This window comes from Oncorhynchus mykiss, chromosome 1, assembly GCF_057628025.1.
Source record: "Oncorhynchus mykiss isolate SJ-2025 chromosome 1, ASM5762802v1, whole genome shotgun sequence".
In the NCBI taxonomy this organism is placed as follows: domain Eukaryota; kingdom Metazoa; phylum Chordata; class Actinopteri; order Salmoniformes; family Salmonidae; genus Oncorhynchus; species Oncorhynchus mykiss.
Window position 1 is genome coordinate 481,280 of NC_143022.1, and position 23,824 is coordinate 505,103.

At 44.7% G+C, this 23,824-nt stretch overlaps 1 protein-coding gene across 2 annotated transcripts; it reads right to left on the bottom strand.

Moving 5' to 3' along the window:
• Window positions 1–2,093: 2,093 nt before the first annotated feature.
• On the bottom strand, window positions 2,094–9,993 carry sft2d2a (SFT2 domain containing 2a). Of its 2 annotated transcripts, none has more exons than XR_016482670.1 (8): window positions 8,295–8,542; window positions 7,973–8,062; window positions 6,407–6,492; window positions 6,082–6,163; window positions 5,891–5,926; window positions 2,921–4,107; window positions 2,775–2,804; window positions 2,094–2,627 (listed from the first exon to the last, which is right to left on the bottom strand). XR_016482670.1 is itself a non-coding variant. In XM_021583490.3 (8 exons), exons 1-8 carry the CDS (start codon window positions 8,358–8,360, stop codon window positions 2,588–2,590), a joined length of 489 nt encoding a protein of 162 aa, XP_021439165.1. In that variant the 5' UTR covers window positions 8,361–9,993; the 3' UTR covers window positions 2,094–2,587. The 2 variants fall into 2 exon arrangements, 1 of the variants encoding a protein (XP_021439165.1); XM_021583490.3 differs by having other exon boundaries at window positions 2,921–2,979; window positions 8,295–9,993.
• Window positions 9,994–23,824: the final 13,831 nt, after the last annotated feature.

Below are 23,824 nucleotides of genomic sequence, written 5' to 3' on the forward strand. Positions count from 1 at the left end.
TGGTACTCAGGTTAGGGGGAATGTTATCTGAACAGACTGGTACTCAGGTTAGGGGGAATGTTAGCTGAACAGACTGGTACTCAGGTTAGGGGGAATGTTAGCTGAACAGACTGGTACTCAGGTTAGGGGGAATGTTAGCTGAACAGACTGGTACTCAGGTTAGGGGGAATGTTAGCTGAACAGACTGGTACTCTCCAGTGGTGAGGAGGAGTCTACCGTGTTTTCGGAAGCATTTTGTGGATTCAGGGCTCAATCAAACATTGTTTTAAGCTTTGTTTTACTATTGACAGCCTCCTGATATCAGGGCCTAAAAACGACAACTTTTTAAATCTATTTCTTGAACTGCATTGCTGGTTAAGAGCTTGTAACTAAGCATTTCACAATAAGGTCTACTACACCTGTTGTGTTCGGCGCATGTGACAAATACAATTTGATTTGATTTGAATTAGCCTAAGTCCGAGCTCGTTTTCCCTGGCTAAACTAGCTGGCTAGCTGAACTATGCTAGTTTTCATCCTCATTGCCAAACTTCATAAATACTGCAGGTATGAGGTAGCTATGTACACAGAGAGCAGGTAGGGGTAAAGTGACTAGGCAACAGGATAGATAAACAGTAGCAGCAGCGTATGTGGTGAATGTTAAAAGTGTGGCATCAGTAGGAATGTATGTGCATGTTGTGTGTGTGTGTAAGACTACAGTGGGGAAGGTTATCATTGCTACTTAACACGGATCCAAGTTCAGTTTTAAGAACCACCAGTGTCATTTGTGACTGGTCTTGGAACTGTGCCAACGGGCAGCCTCTCCCAGGTTGGCTCCATGGGATAGTAGTGATTTTACCAACACAGCCAATGGGCATCCTCTCCCAGCTTGGCTCCATGGGATATGTAGTGATTTTACCAACACAGCCAGATATGTGTACAACAGGTTGTTGGTGTCACCTTCCTTGGGGAGAATGGGCTCTTGGTAAAGGAAAGGCAGGAGCAGAATAGGTGGAATGGTATCAAATAGTGTACATCCAACACATGGTTTCCATGTGTTTGAAGCCATTCCATTAGCAAAGTTCCGGTCATTATTATGAGCCGTCCTCCCCTCAGCAGCCTCCTGTGATGTAGTCTTGTACACTTAACCTTTTTTTATACTGACTATCATATTTGTTGGTTAAATTAGACTTTACTAATATCATGAGGAATCCAGAAACGAGTTAAATGACAACAAATTATGAGAAAATAGCAACTCTACAAAGCGCCATGACTACAATGAATGACTAAATTACTTTCGGACACGAAGGGTCCAGAGCTCCTCCTCCTCATTATTCCATGCGATACGAGACTTCTTTGTTCTTTGGCCGTGTGCGAGAGGATCAAACCCGCAAAGTATCATGGGCAAAGTGATCTACACATAATAATGAGTTGTTATTTATGATGCAAGGTGATTTGTAGATCTGTCCGTTGGCAGCCGCCTGCAGTCGTGTTGATGCTCTCGAACACGGCCATAGATGGTTGTTTAGCAACAAAACCGACGCATGTGCAACGACGTGGCAAAGCAGACGGGCTTGGTTTAGATTGTTGACATGTAAACTAGATTTAGTCTACAATGGTTATTGAAAACATACATTTGCACAATGAGCACTTGTCTTTCAAAAACATTGTTACCGTTGTTGGTTAGCTAGCTAGCGAATTATTGCCATATTAGCAATGACAGTCAAAACAACACAGTATCTTGAACAATATGAAACTAATTGAAAGTATTCCCCGCGACAGTTTCTTGTCATTGTTGCTATCTGGCCATCCAAAACCACAGCACACAACTTCCTTGTCATTGAAGCATGCGCATCGTGTGTGACATTCTCAGCTAGCCAGCCTATTCAAACAGAAACATTTGGGAGTGGGATGTCTCGCTTCCTCTTCCATCCCTAAATGTGGGTTCCTCGCAGGTTTCATTCCATTAGGAACACATCTTTCCTAGGTGTGGTGAATGTGTTTCTAACATCTTTCCTTGTAGACTTCCCTCTACTGTTTTTGGCTTGATATGGGAAAGCATTATGCTAAAGTATACCCACCTCTGGAGATACTAAGAATAAATCAAAACATCAAGGTTTCTGAATCACAACCATTTACCAATGAATAAAGTCCTTCATTTATAAACCTTTATAATACATTCACATATTTACAGCATATGCAGAGACCTTATGAAAAACAATTCAACAATTGGATCAAATAATTACATGTTCTTACTACTCATCACCAACAATTTCCCCCACAGTAGTAAACAAATATACATAGTAAAAAAGACAAATGTTTCCACTAGAAATGGTCAAAACATCTAAATAAACCCAAAGCACAATTCTTCCCTAATAGTGGAAATACAAAGGATAAAAAAATACCATTAACATTTTTTAAATGGAAGGGTATAGAGGTAGTACAATTTTACTGTAAGGAGATGGTTGGCCCCTTCTCAAGCAGCGCGTCAAAGTTATGGACAATACAACGTTCCGTTTCAAACATATATCCATGAAGCTCAGACCAGAAAGATATCCTTTGTAACCGAGGCAAAGTTGTTCCTTCAAGCTGACAGGCCAGTCTGGGGTCTTCACTTTACACACATCGTAATAATCTTCAGGATGGCATCTCTGGGGTAAAAACAACAAGGGAACAACCAGGTGTTACTGTATAATGTCAAAATACATATCTGTTCAGTTCTGATAAATTCCAACATAGACCCAAAACTGTAGTCTTTAAAACAGAAAATTATCTTCATGAATGATAAGATAACAAACCTGATAAAAGGGATATATGACAAGCCATACCTGCAGAGAAGAGAAGACAGATCATTCCATTAAAACACATTCCACATCCATCAAAGCCTGAAACTGTTATCATAGATATAAAACACATATTATAATAGGAACAAAAACTAACTCACCAGGCAAATGCTAGGACTTGCAAAATGCAAAACAACAAAGCGAGACCAAAGTTCACCCACTAGAAAAAAACACAGTTAATAAATCAAATGTATCATCATCAAATTTATCATATGGGGTATTGTGTGTAGATTGAGGGGATTTTATTTTATTAATTTTAGAATAAGGCTGTAACACAAAATGTGGAAAAAGGGGTCTGAATACTTTCCAAATGCACTGTATGTTCAGTTTGCTCCTATCAGAACATACACTATATATACACAAGTATGTGGACATCCCTTCAAATTAGTGGATGTGTCGATTTGTCAATAACAGCTGGTGATCTAATATAACAAAATCTAATATTAAAGACTAAAGGTTTGCTCGCCTGAGGTAGAGTATCTCATATGAATCTGTAGACCACACTATTTACCACACTATTTACCAAGATAGTTTATTTTGGGGTGGTAGGGTAGCCTAGTGGTTAGAGCGTTGGACTAGTAACCGGAAGGTTGCAAGTTCAAATCCCCGAACTGACAAGGTACAAATCTGTCATTCTGCCCCTTAACAGGCAGTTAACCCACTAGGCAATCATTGAAAATCAGAATTTGTTCTTAACTGACTTGCCTAGTTAAATAAAGGAAAAATAAAATCTATATTTTCGTAGCTGTCTATTTTACCACCACAAACAGATGCTGACACTAAGACTCAACGAGCTGCGAGCCCTGTGTCCAAGAACACCAAGGCAACCTGCCTAAATGACTACCAACCCGTAGCATTTACGCCAGTAGCCATGAAGTGCTTTGAAAGGCTGGTCATGGCTCACAAACACCATAATCCCAGAAACCCTAGACCCACTCAAACTCCAATTTGCATACTGCACCAACAGATCCACAGATGACGCAATCTATTGCACTCAACACTGCCCTTTCCCACCCCATAGTGCCCTCAAAGCTCATCACTAAGCTAAGGACCCGGGGACTAAACACCTTCTGCAACTGGATCCTGGACGTCCAGACGGGACGACCTCAGGTGGTATGGGGTAGGCAACAACACATCTGGCACACTGATCCTCAACACGGGGGCCCGTCAGGGGTGCTTCGTCTCCTGCTGTACTCTGTTCACCCACGACTGCATGGCCAAACTACTCCAAAATTAAGTTTCCGACAACAACGGTGGTAGGCCTGATCACCAACAACGATGAGACAGCCTATAGGGAAGAGATCAGAGACCTGACAGTGTGGTGCCAGAACAACAACCTCTCCCTCAACATGATCAAGACAAAGGAGCTGATCTTTGACTACAGGTGCAACACTCACTACCGAGTTCCAAACTGCCTCTGGAAGTGTAACGGATGTGAAACGGCTAGCTTAGTTAGCGGTGCGCGCTAAATAGCGTTTCAATCGGTGACGTCACTTGCTCTGAGACCTTGAAGTAGTAGTTCCCCTTGCTCTGCAAGGGCCGTGGCTTTTGTGGAGCGATGGGTAACGATGCTTCGTGGGTGACTGTTGTTGATGTGTGCAGAGGGTCCCTGGTTCGCGCCCGGGTATGGGCGAGGGGACGGTCTAAAGTTATACTGTTACAGAAGCAATGTCAGAACAATAACTGTTCCTCGGGAGCTTCATGAAATGGGTTTCCATGGCAGAGCAGCCGCACACAAGCCTAAGATCACCATGCGTAATGCCAAGCATTGGCTGGAGTGGTGCAAAGCTCCCCACCATTGGACTCTGGAGCATTGGAAACATGTTATCTGGAGTGATGAATCACATTTCACCATCAGGCAGTCCGACAGACAAATCTCGGTTTGGCGAATGCCAGGAGAACGCTACCTGCCCTAATGCATAGTGACAACTGTAAAGTTTGGTGGAGGAGGAATAATGGTCTGGGGCTATTTTTCATGGTTCGGGCTAGGCCCCTTAGTTACAGTGAAGGGAAATCTTAACACTACAGCATACAATGACATTCTAGATGATTCTGTGTTTCCAACTTTATAGCAACAGCATGGGGAAGGCCCTTTCCTGTTTCAGCATGACAATGCCCCCGTGCACAAAGCGAGGTCCATACAGAAATATTTTGTTGAGATCGCTATGGAAGAACTTGACTGGCCTGCACAGTGCCCTAAACTCAACCATCAAACACCTTTGGCATGAATTGGAATGCTGATTGCGAGCCTGGCCTAATCGCCCAACATCAATGCCCTGGGGCGGCAGGGTAGCCTGTCATTCTGCCGCTAAACAGGTAGTTATCCCACTGTTCCTAGGCCATCATTGAAAATAAGAATTTGTTCTTAACTGACTTGCCTAGTTAAATAAAGGTCAAATAAATAAAAAAATAACGTCACTAATGCTCTTGTGCCTGAATGGAAGCAAGTCCCTGCAGCAGAGTTTCAACGTCTATTGGAAAGCCTTCCCAGAAGAGTGGAGGCTGTTATAGCAGCAAAGGGGTAGGAAATCAACACCATATTAATGCCCATGTTTTTTGGAATGAGATGTTCGACGAGCACGTACTTTTGGCCATGTAGTGTATATGTTCAATTTGCTCCTAGCAGCACACGTTCAATTTGCTCTTAGCACAACTCAGCTAGGCGAAGTGAAGGTCTATGCTCACATACTCCCTAAAGACCTGGCAATATTACTGTTGTTTGTCCCTCGTGATCCACCGTAGCAACATTGCCATAACACTTCCTCAAAATAAATCAGAATTAATCTAAGATAAATCAAGAAATCATTAATTTAGACGTCTTGCTAAGATGTTTTGTGCAGTATTTCTGAAGTAAAAAAATGTGCATTAAAACTAGTCATCTCTCATTGAATGACAAACACTTAATTGAAGAAATCCTGTCCATAGTTCCTGCTCCTACTAGGAGTAGGACTGTTGACCAATCACTAACTAGCGGGTGTAGGCTTCGGCTACCGAATATTTTTTTGTACGCACGAACAGCCAAATAAAAACTTGCTGAAGACATCACAAAATTCATCAAATTATCGGCTTACCCAGAAGGCTGCACAGAGAGTCAACACAAGACATGTCTAGAAAAGAGAACAGAAAATAAGTTAATTCAAACTTGATGTACCTTTGGTTTCTTTCTAGGATTCTCATTCTTTTCATATTCACATAGTGCTACAAAATTACATCAATTGGAATGCAGTCCTTTCTAAACCTAACATTAGTAGCTGGTACTCACCAACATGATAGTAGTGGCCAGAGCTCTGGTCTTGTCACACATCCTCTTCAGCTGTTTGACTGGTCCCATCAGGAACATGGTGCTGATAGGACAGAACTGTTATTATCTACGGTGCTGAGGACAGGTTAGGTTTAGTTAGAGACGGCTAAGGAAACACTCACATAGGACACAATCAACTTCTGTTATAAATTGTTGACATGTTTCTAAGGACAGAATCACATATCAGGGCATTGACAGTTAACTGAATCATATTTGTCATGAAGGAAATGCCATACTGAAAAGGTCCTGAGTCGTCAGGTGTTGAGGGCATTCTGCTGAATCTCACCTGCAGAGTGAACAGATGTTTCCAAAGGTATAAAAGATGATGAAGAGGAGGATTCCTACTTTGGGGATGAAGAGCATACAGACTCCCTGTAAAGGCAAGACAGATCATTTATCAGTTTCAACCTCAAAACTGAAGATGTCATTAATATAACAATTTTTAAAGGGTCAGTGCAGTCAAAAATGTGATTCATGTGGAATGCAGTTTTTGTCCCAGAGCATGACATCACAATCTGATCAGATTATTCTGACCAATGACCAGTCATGTTTAATTTGCACATGCATCCTCCTACTATGAAGGGGTAAGCAGAGTAAGCTCTAGAGAGTCTAGACCCTTCAAACTCAACGCTGGACCTCGAAGCCAGTTCCACTGCATTTTTCATTGTTCCCCTCTAATCAGGGACTGATTTAGACCTGGGACACCAGGTGTGTAGAATTCATTATCTGGTAGAACAGAAAACCAACAGGCACCGGACCTCGTAGGGTAAGGGTTGAATACCTCTGGTCTAGATAATTTTATCTGCCAAGTTGGGCTGTGTATGTAAATATATTTTAATTTGTATCAACATGCCCAGATTGAGAATTTCAATGGCAAAAGGAAGCTCAGGGAAATAAATGATAAAAAATATGTTTGGAGTTATTTTTATGAAATAAACAGTGATTTATTAGACGTACAGTGATGATGCATGGGGGCTGTAAGGTATCTAGATGTACAGTGATGATGCATGGGGGCTGTAAGGTATCTAGATGTACAGTGATGATGCATGGGGGCTGTAAGGTATCTAGACGTACAGTGATGATGCATGGGGGCTGTAAGGTATCTAGACGTACAGTGATGATGCATGGGGGCTGTAAGGTATCTAGACGTACAGTGATGATGCATGGGAGCCATGACAAGTTCCTACAGGACTCCTATAGAACCATGCCAGATTTCATGCCAGACCATAAATTAGTGACTAATGCCAGTTTGTCAGGTGTACCCAGTAAAACAAGCTGCAAGTGAACCATTTCCTTTAAAGGGATTTTGGCAATGAAGCCCTTTACCTACTTCCCCAGAGTCAGATGAACTTGTGGATACCATTTGTATGTCGCTGTGTCCAGTATGAAGAAAGTTAGAGGTAGCTTCCTGAGCCAAAGCTAACTGAAAGCACAATGACTGGAAGTTTACAGGAACAACTAGCATGCTAGCTGTTCCCATAGACTGCCAGTAATTGTGCTAACACTAGTTAGCAACTTCCTTCAAACTGCATGCAGAGGGGGGGAGGGGGGGGGGGGGGGGGGGGTAGATAAAGGGCTTCATTGCCAAAAGCAAAAGTATCCCTTTAAGTCATGTGGGGCAGACACACGTAGGAGACCAGTTTCACCTGAAAAAAAAAGAGCACACAATGCCTCTCAATTAAACAAAAGAGATGTTGCACATTCCTGAGCTCAGGCTAAACCTGTAGCACCACATCTCTCTGGATCAGGTGTCTCCTGATCAGAAATGGGTGGTGCGCAAATAAGCACAAGCACACATTGTAATACTGTAAATAATTGTATATAGGAAAGCAACATATTCAAATCCACTTACCAAGATTGAGCAGGTGACCCCAATCACAAAACAGATAATAAATCCCTTCACTCGTGTACCCCAACCCAAAGTAGATGCTTCATTCGCTGCCTGAACCAAGTCAAGTCATTCAGTGAGGATCCACAGGTTCACATGATGAGAGAGAAGATGCATTGATTCAGGAATATACCTTACATTAAATTAGATTAGTTTACTTTCACATATTTTACACTGGGTAAATCAAATTATTATTATGTTTATATAATAATGACAGTGGATTAAATGTTTAAGTATGAGTCTATAATATCAATTTATACTACATTTGATCAATTCGTTTTTTTACCTGCAAGATGTTGCCGTTTTCATTGGGTCCATCCGTTCCGCTCAAAACTGATTTAAGTTTGTCCATGACTTTTAACGCGTTGGTTGAGCGCAGTAAGTCAGGAGTGATGATCGGATGTTTGATTTATGTTGCTTCCCGGTGTGATGATTTTAATCACGAAGCAGAAACAATAAGTTTCGATAGCATATTTCAAAGAGCGAAAGCCACGCAAACAGTGAGTTGTCTTGGGGGTGTGGTTTGATGCGGGTGTTTATTGGGTGTGTCTTTACTGTTCAATCACAGCAAACGAGGCCAGTAGTGAGTACAGCATAGAAACTAAGCTAGCTTTGCTATGGAGAGAACAAAGTTTTGAAGTTGAGAAATTCTTTCAAGGGTCCAGGGTTCCGGTTTTCACGCCATCCCATGTACCGAGAGGAGACTTGCAGTACTGCAGTTTAACTGATGCCGAGCCCAGAAAGACAATTCCAATAGTGTCTTTGTAGCACATTTGGAAAATTGACTTCTCTATCGGGGTTAAGGCACGAATGCATTATTATAAGTGGAACAACAACAATAATAGTCATACAGTATTAACAATTATAATACACCTTTACTTTTTTGTTTTCAATTCAGACATGGACAGCTCTGACCTTCAATAGGTCCTGTGTGGGTGTTTGTATATATACCATGGAACAATTTAATGGGTTTGGAGCGTACTAAATATGGTGTCCTGACACATCTGAATGGGCAAGATCTGGCTCTGTAGAGTTGTCCATATTCTTTGCTAAAAATACACCCTCGTTATCACCTTTGTGCCAAAAAAAAGATTTTTCCATGAATTGTCTTCGAGGCTGATTATTTTCCCCCAGCACTCACAGCCTAAGTGCTTAACGTTTTATATTCATGCTGTTACATGGACGAGCTTGTGTCACATGCACACGCAGAAGTAAAAACAATGGAAATCACTCACGCGCTCTCATCTGGGACCTGCTCATTTTTGCAAACCACTAAGCTTCTAGTCTGCCGGAACGCTGCAAGAAGATGTTTAGCTACTAGGGGAAGCTAAGGATCAACTGCTGTTTTGTTAGGGTTTGTTGAAACAGGACAACTTGCATGGATCACTGCTATGAAGGTCTGGCTACATTTCACTTTAGGCAATGTGAATGTTTTGTCCAGCTAATCTGATAACTAGTTTGCTATCTGTTTTCCACAGTGTCTGAAGGCCTAGCTAAATTTAAAAGCTGTCTATTCTGTTAAAAGCTGTTTATGTCAACCAAAAAGCAAATTTTGTGCAACAGGAAAATAAATCTGATTGTGGGTTGCTGTAACATCTCTAGTTAGCTAGCCAGTATCTAACTAGCTAGCTATCGACTCTTAACTAGCTAACTTGAATAGCTAATTCTGTGAGATTCCAAGAACACAGGATGAGATGTTACTATCCTTTGTGCAAGCACTTCCAAGAGTTCATGAACAGTGAGCCTGGTGAAATTTGGGGAGCGCATCTTCAGTAGTGTACCTTGGGTTCCTAGGGTGTTTCGGCCTTTCACACTATACACCCTCCCCAAAGGCGGACAGCGACAGGATGATCAATCCTACGCTTGCGTCCCATTCCCAATTAGTCATAGGAGTTGCCTTGTTGTTGATAGCCAACATCCCATGGGACTATGCATGGCAGGGGCGTCCTCCTCCCTGAGTCAAGCATTGTTGACCGCATACCTCCTGGCCCTCTAACTTCGGGGCCCAGCTGGGGTCTTTCCTCTTCATCCAGAGCCATTGACTGCTGCCTTCTGCCGCCTCCGATACAGCTTTGATTGCCGAACGCTGGCACTGGCCCTAAATTCCCAGGTCTCTAAGCAGTCTGGTTGTAGATGTTGCCACAAAACCTCTGAAGCCCACCTCCACTGGTCGGACTTCTGTGTTCCAGCCATGATGCCGTGCTTCGGCAGCTAGATTGGCATAGCGCAGATGTTTTCGCTCATAAGCCTCATCTACTGAGTCCTCCCAGGGTATTGTGAGCTCAATGATGAAGACTTTCTTGAGCGAACGGGACCAGAGCACCATGTCAGGTGTTAGGGTGGTGGTTGCGATCTCCGGAGGAAACACAAGTTGCCGGCCAATGTCAGCTAGCATTTTCCAGTCGCGGGCCAAGCACAGCTGGTCTCACTCTAATGGTGTAGAGCCGCTCTTCTATGGTTTATCCCCTTCGCGGACAAAGGTTGTCCGTATGGGGTGTGATGCTGCTGGGGGTGGTAGGGAGTTGGTGACAGCTCGCTTGTCCTCCAGGGCGGACGCAAGGTTTTTAAGGACTTGGTTGTGACGCCAACTGTAGCGTCCTTGGGTGAGGCTTGTTTTACACCCTGTGAGAATGTGCCTGAGGTTGGCTGGCATGTAACAGAGGGCACAGTCCGGATCTTCACCATACCATTGGTGAAGATTAACTGGTGTTGGAAGGACGTCATATGTTGCTCTGATGGAAAAGCTCAACCGCCTCGCTTCCATGGCCCACAGATCCTTCCAGCTGATCTTCCTCTTCTCCACACTGTCCCATTGAGTCCACTTTCCCTGTTTGGCAAGAGAGACTGCCTTGGCCCACCTTGCAGCCTCCTCCTGATGGCGTAATTCCTGCACTACCATCTTCCGCCGCTCTGGTGCAGTGGCCTTATTCCAAGCAGCACGGCTAGTTAGCCCAAGGCCTCCTCTCCCTTGCTGAACAAGACCCACAATGTCAGCATGTCTGAGGGCTGCTGTTGCCTCCTGGACTGCTTTTCCTGGCCTCCATTTGCGCCCAGTTGCCAAGGTCGGCGCGTTGTTGCTCACCACTGGGTCTCGAGATTCATTCAGTGTCATCTGGAGCCTGGTTTTTGCACACTTGAATTCCTCTGTTAGACTGGTGAGGGGCAGCTTGAGGACACCATCTCCATAGAGGCCTATGGTGGTAAGGCATCGTGGAACTCCGAGCCACTTCTTTAAGTAGCCTGTGACTCCTCTTTCCATCTTCTCCACTGTTGAGATTGGAACCTCATACACTGCTAGGGGCCACAACACCCGGGGTAGGAGACCAAACTGCAGACACCAGGCCTTTAACTTTCCAGGTAGCTGGGTGTTGTCGATGGACTGTAGGCTACTACTGATGTCTTTACGCAGCTGTTGCACCTGGTCTTTGTCCTTCATGCTTGCATCATACCACCTTCCAAGGCGTTTACCGACTGCTCAGATACTGTTGGGATTTGGTCATCTCTGATGAAGAACTTCAGGTCAGAGAGTACTCCCTTCACAATCGAGATGCTGCGTGACTTGGATGGTTTAATCTTCATACGGGCCCAGCTGATGTTCTCCTCGAGTTTTCTGAGCAGTCTCCTGGTGCATGGGACAGTGGTGGTCAATGTTGTAATATCGTCCATTTAGGCTCTGAGTGGAGGGAGGCGGAAACCAGAGTCGACTCGCTGTCCACCAGCAACCCATTTTGAGGATCTGATGATAACCTCCATTGCCATTATGAATGCCAACGGAGAAATGGTACATCCCGACATTATACCTACATTCAGGCACTGCCATTAGGTGGTGAACTCTGAGGTGGTGAAGCAGAACTGCAGATCCTGGAAGTACGACTTCACCAGTGTTGTGATGGTGTCCGGTATGTGGAAAAATCTGAAGGCAGACCACAGGAGTTCATGGGGCACAGAGCCAGGTCGAGGTCGAGGAAGACTACATGGAGGTCCCTTTTCTCCACCTTGGCCATTTGGATCTGATGCCAGATCATGCTAGAATGTTCCAAGCAGCCAGAGAACCCTGATATTCCTGCCTTCTGTACAGATGTATCGACGTACGCATTCCTTTGCAGGTACTCGGCCATCCTCTGGGCAATGACCCTAAAGAAAATTTTACCCTGGACATTCAGTAAGGAGATTGGGCGGCATTGGCTGATGTTCACTGCATCCTTCTCCTTAGGGGTCAGGACCCCGCCTGCCCTACGCCACACTTTGGGTATTATCTTATTTTGCCAAGCGGTTCTCATAAGCCTCCAGAGGAACCTCAGGATGTCTGGTGCGTTCTTATACACTTTGTACGGGACTCCATTTGGCCCCGGGGCTGATGCTGTTCTTGCCCGTCGAACTGTGTTTTCCACCTCTTTCCATGTCGGAGGGCTGGTCTCAATATGATGTTCCGGGGGTTCAATGGGTGGGATATCTGATGGGATGGCCAGATGTTCATGTCGCTTTGAGTCAAAGTTTGTTGTTCTCAGGTGCTCCTGTAAGGTCTTTCTTTGTTGTTTTTAGAGCTCCACTTTTTTCCTTTGTGAAGAGACTTTTAAGGAACTTGAAGGGATCTTTATAGAATCAAGTTCTAGTTTGTTCTTTCTTCCTTCTGCGTTTCCGTAGGTTCTCTGCTCTACGGAGGGATGCCAACCGGGTTTTGATGTCAGCCTGAACTGCCTCTATGCCCTCCTTTTCCCCTTCCGAGGCCTTCTTCCACTGTTTCTTAAGCTGTCGCCTTTCTTGAACGAGGCGCTTGATTTCTTGTTGCCTCCTGGAAACTGGTGGGGTTGGAACCTTTCTCCTGCCTTTTGCACTCCAAAGCTTTCTGCCGCGTACTCATAGATGATGTCCCCCATCCTCTCCAACTTCTTCTCCACTGTGCCTCAAAGTTTCTCGAGTCTCAAGGTAAGGTCAGTATTCACTGTTTCCCACAACTTCTTGTCACTGGCGCCAGGCCACTTCACATACGGTCTGTGCCCTGGTAGTCTCCTCTCGACTGCAGGTCTAGGAGGCTGGGTGAGTTCCACTCCTCAGTTGTTACTTCGGTGCTTGAGTTGACGTCCTTCATGACAGGGGTACTGATGCACTGAAAACTATGGTTTGCGTCCAGTTGCTGTGTGTCACGACTCCGACCGAAGGTGGCTCCCGTTCGGGTGGCGTTTTTTTTCTATTACGCCCTGTGTTTTCGTGGGGTTGGCTTATGTTCGCCGTTGTGGTGCATTAAAATAGCACTCCCCTGAACTCTCTGCTTCCTGCGCCTGACTTCTAACCCACTACACTCAGAACGTTACAGAATCCCGCACCCTGAGGAATGGAGTCAGCAGGAGCAACAGCCAATCCCCTCCCATCGATGGAGGAAAGGGTTCTACATCATACCACCGTTCTCCATCGGATCGGAACGGCTATGGATCAAGTGATGGAGAGAATGGACCGATGGGAGAGAAGTGGTCTCCTCTCTCCACCTTCGGCTCCCCCCCCTCAGGGCTCCCCATCTCCCGACTCCAGCACCCTCCGTCTTACGCTCCCGGGGGTCTATGATGGAGCGGCGGCGGGGTGCCAGGGGTTCTTACTCCAGCTGGAACTGTACCTAGCCACCGTCAGACCCACTCCCTCGGGAGCGGAGAGGGTGAGTGTCCTCATCTCCTGTCTCACGGGTCGTGCTCTGGAGTGGGCGAACGCAGTCTGGAATGGCCCAGACTCAGCGAAGGAGCACTACCCAGAGTTTTCCCGCCGCTTCCGCGCAGTGTTTGACCACCCTCCAGATGGCCGAGCAGCGGGAGAGCGACTATTCCATCTCCGGCAGGAGAAGAGGAGCGCCCAGGATTACGCGTTGGAGTTCCGGACCTTGGCAGCAGGATCTGGGTGGAACGACAGGGCTCTTATCGACCACTACCGGTGTAGTCTCCGGGAGGACGTCCGCAGGGAGCTAGCGTGTCGAGACACCGCTCTTTCCCTGGATGAGCTAATTGACATGTCCATCCGACTGGACAATCTGCTGGCTGCCCGCGGGCGTTCGGAGAGGGTCCTGTGTGTTCCACCACCCAGCACCGCCACTCCCGTTCCGATGGAGTTGGGAGGGACTGTGCCGAGGGGTACCGGAGGAGGAGGCTCCCTCTGCACCAGCTGTGGTCGGAGAGGACACACGGCCGATCAGTGCTGGGGGGTCCGTCTGGGAGTCGAGATGGCAGGCGGAACATTTCTCGATCACCCCAGGTGAGTCAGCACCAAACTCACCCAGAACCCCCTGTTGGTCACATGTTTGTCTTGATTTTTTTCCTTAAATTTTTCCCCTCTTCCCAGCATAGGGCGCTAGTCGATTCAGGCGCAGCTGGGAACTTTATGGATCGCGGACTCGCTACTAAATTAGGTGTTCCGCTTGTGCCGATAGATTCTCCCTTTCCCGTGCACTCCCTAGATAGCCGGCCATTAGGGTCAGGGGTGGTCAGGGAGACCACGGTTCCACTGGAAATGGTAACGCAGGGGAATCATAGGGAGCGTATCAGTCTCTACATTATTGATGCGCCTGCGTTTCCAGTGGTGCTAGGGATTCCCTGGCTGGCCCGGCACAATCCTAAAATTTCGTGGAGACAGGGGGTTCTCCAGGGGTGGTCAGAGGAGTGTTCTGGAAGGTGTCTGGGAGTTTCCATCGGTGCCACGTCGGTGGAGAGTCCAGACCAGGGTCCCACGGTGTGCATTCCCCCCCGCGTATGCCGATTTGGCAATCGCTTTCAGTAAAAAGAAGGCGACTAAATTACCACCACATCGACCGGGAAGGGATTGTGCGATAGATCTCCAGGTAGACGCTGCGCTTCCCAAGAGTCACGTGTACCCATTATCCCAAGAGGAGACGTTGGCTATGGCGACATATATCACGGAGTCTCTGGGACAGGGGTACATTCGGTCCTCCATCTCACCCGTCTCCTCGAGTTTCTTTTTTGTGAGGAAAAAGGAGGGAGGTTTGCTGTGGACATCGAGGGGTCCCCGGCGTATACGATACGGGCCATTCTGGACTCGAGACGCCGGGTGAGGGGCCTGCAGTACCTCGTGGACTGGGAGGGGTACGGTCCGGAGGAGAGGTGCTGGGTACCGGTGGGGGACATTTTGGATCCGTCAATGTTGAGGGATTTCCATCGCCTCCATCCGGAGCGCCCTGCGCCTCGTCCTCCGGGTCGACCTCGAGGCCGGTGTCGGCGCGCTGCGGGAGCCGCGCGTCAAGGGGGGGGTACTGTCACGACTCCGACCGAAGGTGGCTCCCGTTCGGGTGGCGCTCGGCGGTCGTCGTCGCCGGCCTACTAGCTGCCACTGATTATTTCCTCCCCCTCCTTATGTGTTCATTGAGTGCACCTGTTTTGAATTATGTATAATTAGTGAGGCTTTATTTAGTCAGCCGGCCCGCCTGGTTCCTTGTGCGGGATTAATTATTGTGACCTTCTGTGTTGTGTAAACTTGTGGGCACGTCTGTGAGTTACGTGCTTTCCCAATTCGTGGGTCTTTTCTGGACAGTTTAAGTCCCCCTGTTTGGGGCGTTTGTTTTGTATTACGCCCTGTGTTTTCGTGGGGTTGGCTTATGTTCGCCGTTGTGGTGCATTAAAATAGCACTCCCCTGAACTCTCTGCTTCCTGCGCCTGACTTCTCACCCACTACACTCAGAACGTTACACTGTGCTTCATTTGACTGATTTGATCGCTTTCGCAAGTGTTTCAGCCTAGCTCAGTGCTTTCTCTGGTGGTGGGGCAGCCAGCGGAAAATATGGAGTGAAGGGGTTGGTATTGTTCTCTTGTTGCGCCGTGATTGGGTCAGTGTTCTGTCACCAAATAAAATTGTATTTGTCACATGCGCCAAATACTACGGGGTAGACCTTACCGTGGAATGCTTACATAAAAGTGGTGGGAAAAGTACTACATTTTCATACTCAAATTTAAGATAGTGTAACGACCCTGGGTTTATTAGTGCGGAAATCGGCTCTGCCGCACGAGCATTCTTTTGCCGATAGCGCGCCGGACCTCGGGCTCCAAAGTCGAGGGTTCGAGACCTGCTCCCTGCTATTACATACATCGACTGTGCCGCAAAAGCATGCTCATGCGGCAGAGTTGATTTCCGCGCTTATAAACCCAGGGTCGTTACACAACCTTAAGTTAATAGAAAATGACTCAAGTAAAAGTAAAGTCACCTAGTAAAATACTACTTGAGTAAAAATCAGAAACTATTTTTCCTTTAAATATACTTAAGTATCAAAAGTCAATGGAATTGCTAAAATGTACTTAAGTATCAAAAGTATAAGCCATTTCAAATTCCTTATTAAGCAAACTAGACGGGACAATTACATTGTAAGTAGAGGCGGACCAAAACGCAGCGTGGTTATTATTCATGGTTCTTTAATAAAAAAACTATACATGAATAGACTAACAAAACCAAGAAATGTGAAAAACCAAAACAGCCCTATCTGGTGCAAACACAGAGACAGGAACAATCACCCACAAAACCCAACACCAAACAGGCTACCTAAATATGGTTCCCAATCAGAGACAATGACTAACACCTGCCTCTGATTGAGAACCATATCAGGCCAAACACAGAAACAGACAAACTAGACACACAACATAGAATGCCCACTCAGATCACACCCTGACCAAGCAAAACATAGAAACATACAAGCAAACTATGGTCAGGGTGTGACATATGTACATTTTTTATGGATAGCCAGGGGCACACTCAGACATAATTTAAAAACTAAGCATTTGTGTTTAGTGAGTCCGCCAGATCAGAGGCAGTAGGGATGACCAGGGAAGTTCTCTTGATAAGTGAATTGGACCATTTTCCTGTCAAAATGTAACGAGTACCTTTGGGTGTCAGGGAAAATGTATGGAGTAAAAAGTACATTATTTTCTTTAGGAATGTAGTGAAGTGAAAGTAAAAGTTGGACAAATATAAATTGTAAAGTAAAGTACAGACACCCACAAAAACTACTTAAGTAGTACTTTAAAGTATTTTTACTTAGGTATTTTACACCACTGTCTGTCACTCATGGGGACACTACTTCACCACCAAATCTAAGCTTGAAAATTCAAGCTCCTTGGGTGCTGCCATAGAGTTACAGTGCTCATCTAAGAAGGTTCAAGGTCATTGGCCACAGATAAAATTGTCAAATCACGTTATATCTACAGTAGCTTTGATTGGACTTACCATGTCAACATCATACTTTCAAAATCTTAGCTAGCAAGCTAGCAGTCATCATCATGAATCAAGTCGACAATCTACTGGGAAATGCTTTTTAATCCTTGTCATATGAAGAGAAATTGTAGATTAAATGTATCGGCCATTGGATATAAACATTACACAACAAGTGGGAAATCTCAAATTCAACAATGAGTGGTTTGGAAGGAAATAGTGGCTAACTGCAAGCATTGCAAAGCAATCACTAGCCTGTTATTCAGTGGTGTGGCTGTGTGGTCCCAAGTCTGGGTTTAAGGGTCTCTTTCCAAGCTTAAAATGATAAACATTCAACAATCCATCATGCTTTCTGCCGCGCTCAAAACAACTGTTAACTCTGAACCGGGAAATCTGTGAGTTTTTTAAATACATTTTTTATTTCACCTTTTATTTAACCAGGTAGGCTAGTTGAGAACACCTTTATTTAACCAGGTAGGCCAGTTGAGAACACCTTTATTTAACCAGGTAGGCTAGTTGAGAACACCTTTATTTAACCTGGTAGGCTAGTTGAGAACACCTTTATTTAACCAGGTAGGCTAGTTGAGAACACCTTTATTTAACCAGGTAGGCCAGTTGAGAACACCTTTATTTAACCAGGTAGGCTAGTTGAGAACACCTTTATTTAACCTGGTAGGCTAGTTGAGAACACCTTTATTTAACCAGGTAGGCTAGTTGACAACAAGTTCTCATTCACAACTGCGACCTGGCCAAGATAAAGCGTAGCAATTCGACACATACAACAACACAGAGTTACACATGGAATAAACAAAACATACAGTCAATAATACAGTAGAACAAAAGAAAACAAAAAGTCTATATACAGTGAGTGCAAATGAGGTAAGTTAAGGAAATAAATAGGCCATGGTGGCGAAGTAATTACAATATAGCAATTAAACACTGGAATGGTAGATCGGCAGAAGATGAATGTGCGAGAAGAGAGATACTGGGGTGCAAAGGAGCAAAATAAATAAATAAATACCAGTATGGGGATGAGGTAGGTAGATAGATGGGCTGTTTACAGATGCAACCAAAATCAAGAGATTGCCAGACTTTGATGACAAAATGTGCCCAGGAAGGGCCGCCGCGCCACCTTTCTGTCCAAGTGGGTACAGCACGACAAGGTGAGCCCAAAAATGTCTTGTATGCTGCTGCATAAGTGATGTAATATGCCAGGGAGATACGTATACTGTAGCTAAGAAAGTAATAATAAGTGTTTGTTCGTTTTTTTGTTGTTGTTTGTAACTTATTTTTGACCTATTTTGTACATAATGTTGCTGCTACCGTCTCTTATGACCAAAAATAAATATAATCGATGAGCTACGAGCAAGATTAAACTACCAACAGGACATAAAAAACTGTAATATCTTATGTTTCACTGAGTCGTGGCTGAACGATGATATGAACATCATACAGCTGATGGGTTTTACACTGTATCGGCAGGATAGAACAGCAGCCTCATCTGTATTTTTCATAGCTGTCTACATACCACCACAGACCGATGCTGGCACTAAGAACGCACTCAATGAGCTGTATACCATCATAAGCAAACACTAAACTGCTCATCCAGAGGCGGCGCTCCTAGTGGCCGGGGACTTTAATACAGGCAAACTTAAATCCGTTTTACCAAATTTTCACCAGCATGTTAAATGTGCAACCAGAGGGAAAAAACTCTAAACTATTTACTCCCCCCACAGAGATGCATACAGAGCTCTCCCTCGCCCTCCATTTGGCATATCTGACCATAATTATATCCTCCTGATTCCAGTTTACAAGCAAAAATTAAAGCAGGAAGCACCAGTGACTCTGTCTTTAAAAAAGTGGTCAGACAAAGCAGATGCTAAACTACAGGGCTGTTTTGCTAACACAGACTGGAATATGTTCTGGAATTCTTCCTATGGCATTGAGGAGTACACCACATCAGTCACTGGCTTCATCAATAAGTGCATCGATGATGTCATCCCCACAGTGACCGTATGTACATACCCCAACCTGAAGCCATGGATTACAAGCCGCTTTCAAGGAGTGGGACTCTAACCCAGAAGCTTATAAGAAATCCCTCTATGCCCTCTGACGAACAATCAAACAGGCAAAGCATCAATAAAGGACTAAGATCGAATCGTTATACTCCGGCTCTGACGCTCGTCGGATGTGGCAGGGCTTGCAAACCATTAGACTGCAAAGGGAAGCACAGCCGAGAGCTGCCCAGTGACACGAGCCTACCCGACAAGCTAAATTACTTCTATGCTCGCTTCGAGGCAAGTAACACTGAAACATGCATGAGAGCATCAGCTGTTCTGGACGACTGTGTGATCACGCTCTCCGTAGCCGATGTGAGTAAGACCTTTAAACAGGTCAACATTCACAAGGCCGCAGGGCTAGACGGATAAACAGGACGTGTACTGCAAGCATGCCCTGAAAAACTGGCAACTGTCTTCAATGACATTTTCAAACTCTCCCTGTTTGAAAGTCTGTAAAAGCGTCTGTAATAGAGTCTGTAATACCAACATGTTTCAAGCAGACTACCATAGTCCCTCTTTCCAAGAACACTAAGGTATCCTGCCTCAATGACTACCGACCCATAGAACTCACGTCTGTAGTCATGAAGTGCTTTGAAAGGCTGGTCATGGCTCACATCAACACCATTATCCCAGAAACCCTATACCCACTCCAATTTGCATACCACTCCAACAGATCCACAGATGATGCAATCTCCATTGCACTCCACGCTGCCCTTTCCCACCTGGACAAAAGGAACACCTATGTGAGAATGCTATTCATTGACTACAGCTCAGCGTTCAACACCATACTGCCCTCAAAGCTCATCATAAGCTAAGGACCCTGTGACTAAACACCTCCCTCTGCAACTGGATCCTGGACTTCCTGACAGGCCACCCCCAGGTGGTCAGGGTAGGTAGCAACACATCTGCCACGCTGATCCTCAACACAGGGGCCCCTCATGGCTGCGTGCTCAGTCTCCTCCTGTACTCCACGTTCACTCATGACTGCACGCCCAGGCACGACTCCAACATCATCATTAAGTTTGCCGATGACACAACAGTGGTAGGCCTGATCACCGACAACGTTGAGACAGGCTATAGGGAGGAGGTCAGAGACCTAGCTGTGTGGTGCCAGGACAACAACCTCTCCCTCAACGTGATCAAGACAAAGGAGATGATTGTGGACTACAGGAAAAGGAGGACTGAGCTCACCCCCATTCTCATCGACGGGGCTGTAGTGGAGCAGGTTGATTCCTTCAAGTTCCTTGGTGTCTACATCACTAACAATCTAACATGGTCCAAGCACACCAAGACAGTCGTGAAGAGTTCACGACAAAACCTATTCCCCCTCAGGAGACTGAAAAGATTTGGTATGGGTACTCAGATCCTCAAAAGGTTCTACAATTGTCAAAGACTCCAGCCACCCTACTTATAGACTGTTCTCTCTGCTACCGCAAGGCAAGCGGCACTGGAGCACCAAGTCTAGGTCCAAGAGGCTTCTAAACAGCTTCTACCCCCAAGCCGTAAGACTCTTGAATATCTAAATGGCTACCCAGACTATTTGAATTCCCCCCCCCCCCCCCCTTTTACACTGCTGCTACTCTGTTATTATCTATGCACAGTCACTTTAATAACTCAACCTAAATGTACATATTACCTCAATTACCTCGACTAACCGGTGCCCTGCACAATGACTCTTTACCGTTACCCCCTGTATATAGCCTCGCTATTGTTATTTTACTGCTGCTCTTTAATTATTTATTTTTATTTCTTATTCTTATTTTTTTAAGGTATTTTATTGTAATTATATATATGTTTTTATACTGCATTGTTGGTTATGCCTTGTAAGTAAGCATTTCACTTTAAGGCGCATGTGACAAATAACATTTGATTTGATGTTGTGTAGTAAGCTGTTATCAGCCCATGTGCCTCACCCTAATAATTTGGTATATTTTCCCCTCTTAATTTCACCTACTGTTCTGACTTGGTGGTGCACAGGTAGCCTATAACCTGTTTAAGAGAAATGTAATCATTGAATATTGTAAGATCTTTCATTTTCTGCTTACTGTATATGTCCCCTTTATTTATCCTATGGTTCTGACCTGGTTAACAGGGAGAACACTGTAAGAACAGCCCATGTTCTGAATTCTTTCGCTGTACATTTCAAAAGTGCTGAACAAATAGTTATATTGACCACGTCCGTCCTAGCTCGCTCATTCATGTCTTAATCAAAATTACAGATTGCCTCTTATCCTCTTGTCATTCCCTTACACCATAGTTTGTACATCTCAATTGTCAGTGGAAACCACATTTGTTTAAGCAAGTCAGCCATATAAGCTATGTTTTTTCAAAGGAAGTAAACAAGGCTGAATGAACTTATTTCTCTGCCAGACAAGGCTCTGATGATAGCCAGGTGTAGCAGTGGTCAGGTGTTGGAACTACTGTTGGGCCTCTGCTGTTGGGACAGCTTTATGTAGGCTTTAACAGTTTGTCGGCACCGTTTGTCACCGTTATAGTGCAATTAATGTATTGTTCAGTGAATGCCACTGCTCTTGCCATTCTCTCAACCAGCTTCCTGAGGTCGTCACCTGGAATGCATTTCAATTAACAGGTGTGCCTTCTTCAAAGTTGATTTGTGGAATTTCTTTCCTTCTTAATGCGTTTGCGCCAATCAGTTGTGTTGTGAAAAGGTAGGGGTGGTATACAGAAGACAGCCCTATTTGGTAAAAGACCATGTCCATATTATGGCAAGAACAGCTCAAATAAGAAAAGAGAAATGACAGTCCATCATTACTTTAAGACATGAAGGTCAGTCAATCCAGAACATTTCAAGAACTTTGAAAGTTTCTTCAAGTGCAGTTGCAAAAATAATCAAACGCTATAATGAAACTGGCTCTCATGAGGACCGCCACAGGAAAGGAAGACCTAGAGTTACCTGCACCAGATGGCAGCCCAAATAAATGCTTCCCAGAGTTAAAGTAACAGACACATCTCAATATCAATTGTTCAGAGGAGACTGCGTGAATCAGGCCTTCATGGTCGAATTGCTGCAAAGAAAACACTACGGAAGGACATAAATAAGAAGAGACTTGCTTGGGCCAAGAAACACACAACACTATCTCACATTTAATTCGTGCATATAAAGTACCAGTCAAAAATTTCTACACTGTAGAATACTAGTAAAGGCATCAAAAATATGAAATAACACATGGAATCATGTAGTAACCAAAAAAGGGTTAAACAAATTAAAATATATATTATTCAAAGTAGCTACCATTTGCCTTGACAGCTTTCCACACTCTTGGCATTGCCTCAACCAGCTTCATTAGGAATGCTTTTCTAATGGTCTTGAAGGAGTTCCCACGTATGCTGAGCACTTGTTGGCTGATTTTCCTTCACTCTGCGGTCTAACTCATCCCAAACCATCTCAATGGGGTTGAGGTCAGGTGATTTTGGAGGCCATGTCATCTGATGCAGCACTCCATCACTCTCCTTGGTCAAATAGCCCTTACACAGCCTGGAGGTATGTTGGGTCATTGTCTTGTTGAAAAACAAATGATAGTCCCACTAAGCGCAAATCAGATGGGATGGCGTATCACTGCAGAATGCTGTGGTACCCATGCTGGTTAAGTGTGCCTTGAATTCTAAATAAATCACTGACAGTGTCACCAGTAAAGCATTCCCACACCATCAGACCTCCTCCTCCATGCTTCACGTTGGGAACCACACATGCAGAGATCATCCGTTCACCTACTCTGCGTCTCACAAAGAGACAGCGGTTGGAACCAAACATCTCAAATTTGGACTCATCAGACAGATTTGCACCGGTCTAATGTCCATTGCTCGTGTTTCTTGTCCCAAGCAAGTCTCAAATCAAATTGTTCTGGTCACATACACATGGTTAGCAGATGTCATTGCGAGTGTTACGAAATGCTTGTGCTTCTAGTTCCGACAGTGCAGCATTATTAAGTAATCTAACAATCCCACAACAACTACCTAATACACACAAATTTAAGAAAAGGAATGGAATAAGAATATATAAATATATGGATGAACAATGACAGAGCGGCATAGGCAAGATGCAATAGATGGTATAAAATACAGTATATACATATGAGATGAATAATGCAAGATATGTAAACATTATTAAAGTGGCATTATTAAAGTGAAGTCTCTTCTTATTATGGGTGTCCTTTAGTAGTGGTTTCTTTGCAGCAATTCAACCATGAAGGAAAAACAGCCAACAAGTGCTCAGCATATGTGGGAACTCCTTCAAGACTGTTGGAAAAGCATTTCTGGTGAAGCTGTTTGAGAGAATGTCAAGAGTGTGCAAAGCTGTCATCAAAGCAAAGGGTGGCTGCTTTGAAGACTCTCTAATATAAAATATATTTTGTTTTATGATTCCATGTGTGTTATTTCATATTTTTGATGTCTTCACTATGATTCTACAATGTCAAAAATAGTAAAAATAAAGAACAACCCTGGAATGAGGAGGTGTCCAAACTTTTGACTGGTACTATATGTATATTAAGTATTTTATTTGTTGTGTTGTTTCTTGTTTGGACCACAGGAAGAGTAGCCTCGGCAG